Here is a 7,236-nt window from a genome sequence, read left to right on the forward strand (position 1 = left end):
TTTTCGCTTCTGGATCTATATCCAAGTGCATCTAAGTGACGGACAAAATAATCAGAAAACCGTACAGACAAAATAATAACCATAATATAAAAAAAAGAATCGAAAAGAGGCTGCTACATTGTGTAGTTTCTCATCGTAACTTACGGAACAGGTCAACCTCAAGGCTTTAGAAACATTTCAAATATGCGCTGAGTGAAGATGTGATATCCACAGGGAATAGTAATAAGTACCAATAAGTAGTAAGAATAATAAACAGTTACAACCAAATCATTATTTTATTTTGATAATATTGCATGTTAAGTGCATCAGGGCGGGTTTAGTGTAGCGGTTAGAGGTTCCACTTCCTGCACGATCTATCGGAGGTTCGAATCCGCCCTAGTGCTCACCAAGCCTTTCATCCCTCCGGGGTCGATAAATTGGTAGGTGTCTGAGAGGATAGAAACACTGACTTAACACATCGGCTAGCCACCGAAAGTCATTGTCATAGGCCAGTTACACGTTCGTAAACCTCAAACGATTCTGAATTGAAGTGAACGTAGGGGCGCATCCCAAGCGGATTGATTAACGCCAGAAACTTTATCCTTCATCCTTTAAGGGCATCACCCCACGAATCTGAGATGGTACGGATTTCAGGTGGAGTATTCGTACACGGGATAGTAAATTATGGAGAGGGGTGTGATTCCGTCCATTTCTTCCTAATTGCCGTAAAAAACGGCCCGAAAGATGCGGCGCGCGCACAAGGCTGGCGCGCTCCAGTCGAACTCCTTGTAGAAGACAGTGCGCCAGAACGCCCGCAGCCGTATCTTCCGGACCGTTTTTTACGGGAATTATTAAGGAATGGACGGAATCACCCTTCTCTCCATAATCTACTATCCCGTATACGAATACTCCACCTGAAATCCGTACCACCTCAGATTCGTGGAGTGATGCCTTTAATGTGTCGATCTCGTAGTAGTACTCACCTCCAAAGTTTTGTGGTGCAACGGTAACACAAAATAAAGTGAGTGTTGAGAATTTCTATGAGAAATCGTAGACATTTTTGGTTTTGGTTCTGATCACAAGTTTTCACTTTTCAGAACATTTGTCTCTACTGGAGAAAGTATGGGTCAAGTATCTTGAACTGAAATATTTGTCATCAAAAATAAACCACAAAGGGTTTTGATTTCTTCCCAAAAAAAAAGTTTTCCATAAACAATTATGTAAAGCACAGAATTATTTTCGACTGCTCTAGCAGATGTGGTAGGAAAATGTTATGAACACCTGTGAGCACCACACACTGCTCTGGTTTTTTCCCCATTAACAATTTTGACAATTATTCTGACTAAAAAATAACAACTCGAGGTTTGTTTAATATTCATTTCACAAGGAATTCGCTACAATAATCAAAGCGATAGTGTTCGTAATCGAAAATATGTAACAAATGACCAGCGTAGTTGCGGTGAATTTGCGTACGCGCTCGAAACGACGCGGAAGGAGGCAGCAGTACAATACATCGCCTAATGATACCGATCCTAACCAAAACTCCAATATTCCGCATTTCCGGATAGAATCGTGCAGTTCTCCAACCCGACCGATTGCATGGAAATGAATGTTCACACAACACGTTATCCTGCAATGTGAATATCCAAAGCTTAACATTTGTGAACATGAATACGTTGATTAAACTCACCTGCTATCCATTTGAAAACTACTTCACTGGCAAAAAAGTACATGCCTGTTGAAGAAAAGAATAACGAAACTGAAATACTATAGGTTACCTCTTCACAAACTGTTCACAACTTCTTCAGACTATAAAAGTTTTCAACTAGTTCCAAAAAGAAATTAAAATAACTAAAAGTGATGATAGTTAACCGAATGACGACCGCGCGCTCTTTCCGTGTCTGGTATATGGGGCAGCGCGCCTATCGCGTCCAATATGCCCCAGGCAGAGCCCACCGGCGGGCCACGCTGTCCCTTGAGACCCCATTTTTTCTGTTGACTCCTGTTGAAAGTTTTGAATTTTTTTCGTAGACCATGATTCGAGTTCTTTTTCAATAATTCTGATCTGGATGAGAGTTTCGGCCAATTGTCGTGAGACTCTGATGCTGAAGATGATGAAGTGATGGCGAGATAGACGATTCACAGGCAGACGCTCTAGTACTTTGTCCAAAAATTGATTTTGATTCAGGTTCTAGTTCACTGAGTACAATTAGTAGTGATGATGATAGCGGGCGATGGACAAGCTATGCTCTGAAGAACTATGCTATGAAGCTGACCATAGATGGAACTTTTCGGATCACCATGGGCCAGATAATATAGTTTTGATGTGCTCTACACCAGTTGATTTCTTTGAATTGTTTCTAGAGGATAAATGAGGACTAGAATACAATGTATCTGATAAATACTTTAAAGCTTTGAAAATTTCAAAAATATATTGTAGCCAATAATTTTATCACCGTGGCCCACCGGCGGCCTACACGGTCCTACGCGGTCGTAAATGGGTTAAACACTACGAAAAGATAACAGTGAGGTGAAAGTGCTTGTAAAATTCAGTTAGGCATATAATATGGTCAAAACGACATGAAGCATTACAGCTAGGAGCGTGATGAAACCCTTGTTGGCCCCATCCATCATTGCAGTTTGCGACGATTCAAATTCGGTTCCAACTGCTGCCCTCACCGTTTTGACCCGACTAAAGCTTACTTTGCTAGTTTCTCAGAAATCAAATACAAAAGCTACAATTCTGCCTCAATGCACCCCTAATCCGATTACAAGTGTGACCTCCCGTAAGTTTGATAAATAACTTCGGTAGATGTTCAAGAGTTTACTTTATTTTTCACAAAATACAGTAACTTCAATATGGGCATATATACCTTTCTGTAACAAAAAAAAAATCATTCAAAGAAATCATTCAAAATTTATGACTCTGCCTTAGTACACCCTTTTTCAATCAGAAATGTGGCCGCCCATATCTCCGATAAATTACATTGGTAGGTGTTAGGGAGTTTATTGTTTATTTTCCATTATCATTTATTTATTCTATTCATTTATTTATTTCCACAATGTTGTAATTGAAATATGAACGTATATACCTTTCTGAAACAAGGAAGATTTCGAAGCAGAAATTAAGTAAAACAAAATTCCACCATTTACTTTCAGTGAAACAGACTATGAAGGGAACAAGCATCGTCAAAAATAGGAAAAGAACACTCACACAGCTCTGTAATTCGTTGATTTTTTAAAGTAGATTTTACAAAAGACGACACAGTATACCTGTACATAAAGACGAACATTCTTTTCCAGTACACTGCTGCGTCGCATAATCTAAGTAATAATCATTGTGTGCCTCACCGTTCAAGTAAAAGTTCTTTACAGCACAAAGTCAACTACAACAACAAAGAGTAGCAGCACCCCTGCTGCTTCCGAAATGCATGGCAAGTGGTACCGTTCTGACACGAAGTGAAGTCCCTCGCCATCTATATACGTTTAGCTGAACGTAAATTTAAATCATAGCTTAATTCTTTTTTGTTTTTGCAATTTTCGTCAAATCCAGTATAGATCAATCTTTCTCCATGTTTTATTGACGAAAGGCGATCAACCAGCTGAGGTTTGTTACCACAAAACAACATGATTAGATTATTTGGATTAGTGAAGAACTAAGGCCGCGTATCGTTGACGCCATCAACTTATTTGGCAAGGGACAACCGTTTCAACGCCGGAAGAGCAGCGAAAGGTGCCGACCTTTAAGCTTCACCTCAACTCCGTTCTGACAATGAACAACCGTTTGCTAGACATCTAAAAATCTAAAGGACTTTGGAATAAGGTATTCGATTCCTAGCCCCGCTTAACTCTTCACCGTTTGATTGTATGGCTTCACAAAAGGAGCCGTGAATATCAACATCAACCGAAACTCAACTTGGCAGGTCTGAAAGATGACAAATGCAGAGAGAAGTTCTGAAAACCAGTGTCGATCAACATTGGATAACGAACATAACGAACAAGAAGGAGAATGGACAACACTAACTCTTTCACTAAATGTATTCAGGACACTACAGAGAAAATGCTTTTGATTTTTGCACCGAAGAAGAAGTACGCCTTTGTATCTTCGTAGACAAGACTTCGTCCAAATCCTTATGTACAGAAGGCTCTACTGGTGACTTCAACCAGGAGAAGCATCTGAGAATGAGGTTGCCCATCAGAAAAAACGCTATCGTGGGAATGAATGGACATTGAAGACAAAGAGGTTTGGAGAAGAACGCAAGAAAAAAACCTACATTATGCTAAGGCGCTGCAGTATATGGTGATGAAGAGGTGTTTACTTATAATAAAAACGGTCAGTGGAGTCCGAGGTTCCGGTGTGTACCCAAAAAATGAAAGATGGAAAATTTGGCAGTGACAATGGAATTAGCGCAGAAATGCTGAATGCAAATGCAATGAAATGCATAATTCCTCTCTACAATAAGCTATGCGTCACAGAAGCCAGGAAATACCGAGGAATATCGTTGCTGCGTGTGATGTTCAAGATTTTCGAGCGGATGATCCTGGACCGGCTAATCAAACACCGCGAAGAAGCCACCCTCTACTAATAAGCATGGTTTCGCTCCGGTAGATCGACAATTGGTCAGGTATTTATTGAGAGAAGTGAAGCGTAGAAGAGTAGAAGTGTAGAAGCGATATCCAGTAGCATGTATAATTAGGGATTTTAGACATAGAAGCCGCTTTTGATTCTCTTCATCGAGGTAGTCTTCCCAACGCGCTTCGTGCTGATTAAGTACGCCTAACTAACGACATGAATAGTAGAACAGCTAATGCAGTTGGAACACTACTTGGATATTCTTCACCGTTCAAATAGAAACACAAAAAGAGGAAATAGAAATGAGCCGATGTCGCGCCGCCTGTACGGCTCTTGGTCGATCTCGAGCACACCGACAATGTAGTAATATCCGCTTCAAGTAGCCCAGACTGGCCGAACAACCTATTGAACTGGTGGATGAGTTCTGTTATTTGGGCTGTATGCTGAAAAACGACGGCAGCCACAAGGAGATATTTAGCGAATGTGTGCTGAAGCCACATAACTCGGTATTCAACTCATTGATCAGGTGGGTGTGGTCGAGCTGAAGACAAGTTCTGAGCCTACCTAACCCCAATTCGCGCTATCATGATGTACGGATCGAAAACTTAGCAGGGCTGTCGACGGTGACGTAGAAGTTTGACAACATGGAAAGAAAAATATTTATACAATTCTAGGGGCACTTTTGGCCGATAGTGTCCCGCCTTAAGGAAGAACATTACTTTGAAGCGGATATAGGTGACACGTGAAAATCACGAAAAATCCGACATTTTGCCAGGGCTTTCTGAAGTAGTCGTAAAAAGCCTTCTTTGGGTGATGATTTGATAATGAGGTGATCGTCTAATTCTGTTGTTTAGGATGTCCTGACGATGCTCTCAGACTCAAACTGGAAAGGACTTCCTGGTCCCAAGCGAAAGCTTTGGACGGAGGTGGTGGAGGAAGAACTGAGAACGCTTGGCGTTGAAAAGCAGTTCAGTCGAGACGTAATGCTCTACTGTTTATGGAAACGCATCAAATTCATTACAGCCGTGGCTGAAGATTGAACAGGATGGACTCGGGTATGTCTAGGGACGACACATCCCGGCCAAAGAGTCACTGAGTCAAATTAAGCAAGGTGAATTTCATAAACATCAACTCCTTTATTCATTCTCAAGCTTCAAAGTGAAACAAACCCTAAATGTCGTCTGGATTGCGCATTTCAAGTGCTCAGAGCTACATAATGGCGCCTCAATTGTAATCTCTTAAGTTCGTTGATGCTGAAGAGGGACCGCAGTGACAAGGAAGGGAAAACTCTGCAAAGCCGGATCCATAGGTATATCCGTTCTATTAAGCAAGGAAAAATGTTCCCCTCTCTTCAATTCCAGAGATGATGATGAGGGAAAATAGCAGTTCGTTGAAACGTAACCTACGAAACAGAGGGTGGGTTATTCTAAGTAAACATCCCCGTTTCATATCAAAATAGAAATGTATAACGATTACCTTCGACTTTTTACGAATGAAGAAATATGTAAATGTGTTAATAACGACAATGACGAAGAATAGACAAGAGTTATGAATAAAGTAATAACCAATATCACTTAATTTACAGCTTGATCCCTCGATGTTCCACGAGAGTGCCTCGGTGTCAAATACAAAAATACAACCAGCTGTTAGAAAGAGGAATACTGTTGTGCAACTAGTTTTTCTTTGAATACATTGAAAATTTTACCTATCAGATATATACTAACAAGAAGAACAGGCGGCATCCAGAAGCAGAACATAAAAATTATGAGATTTTTCCCAGTGAATATGACCCTAAAGAATTCCCTTTTTTTTTCTTATCTTAGAAAAAGAACAAGTAAGAGCAATAAGAACTCGTACTTGTATTTTACGCCGCTTTTGATAGCAATGAGACGATTCAAGGCCATCTGCAAACCACTGTACACAGAGGCAGCCAAGAAAATATTCATGAGGTCACCCAATCTGGCGCCAAAGATGGAGGAAGTAACAGATTTATCGGAACAACTGAAATGTTTTTAAACCCAAATGTTCTTTAACTTTGTAACTTCAGCTAGATGATTTAGAAAGTCTTTTTTTTTGAAGAAGTAGTTATCCATCCAAAAACGTTCGAAAGTTTTCCAATGTTTAAAATTCGAATATTAAACGAAAATCGAAGTTCAGCAGATAAAACTCACAAAAATACTAGAGGGCTTATCCATAAACTATAAATAAGCAGCCCTCCAGTATCACAAATAAGGCGAGATATGCATGTGTACATATAAGGGCCGAAAAACAGTGGTGCCCCTTTTATTCGAATGATGACGAAAATGTTGATCAAGAAACCGGTAGTTCCAGTCTGAAATGTGCTAACCGTATCTTTTTAATGTCCGGCGAAAATATCACTCATGTCCTAAAAAAAAACACTAAAAAATATGGAGATACCAACCACAGCAAGAAGTGCTGCTGCTAGAATATGATCATCCTGCTCACAGTCTACTACAGTGTTGTTCGTCATCCTCTCTTTCTCTCCGGAAGCGCTCTGAGTTTACTTCTCCCTCGTTATTCTTTCGTACGAATCCCATAAAATACTAAGTTCATAAAGTTGAAGACGCATAACAACTTGAAGACCATACAATGCATACAATGATCGTCATCTCCTCTTAAGTTGACCCACAAAACAGAACGGTGGATCTCAACCAAATGTACCA

At 40.2% G+C, this 7,236-nt stretch overlaps 1 protein-coding gene across 1 annotated transcript; it reads right to left on the reverse strand.

The window, feature by feature from the left end:
• Positions 1-1,604: 1,604 nt before the first annotated feature.
• Positions 1,605-7,043, reverse strand: RB195_003561 (uncharacterized protein; the record flags this gene model as incomplete). The annotated part of the gene is made up of 5 exons (XM_064201266.1): positions 1,605-1,609; positions 1,670-1,738; positions 6,258-6,343; positions 6,724-6,884; positions 6,975-7,043. 5 exons carry the CDS (start codon positions 7,041-7,043, stop codon positions 1,605-1,607), a joined length of 390 nt encoding a protein of 129 aa, XP_064057147.1.
• Between the last annotated feature and the right edge of the window lie 193 nt (positions 7,044-7,236).

This window comes from Necator americanus, chromosome IV (genome assembly GCF_031761385.1).
Source record: "Necator americanus strain Aroian chromosome IV, whole genome shotgun sequence".
NCBI classification, from domain to species: domain Eukaryota; kingdom Metazoa; phylum Nematoda; class Chromadorea; order Rhabditida; family Ancylostomatidae; genus Necator; species Necator americanus.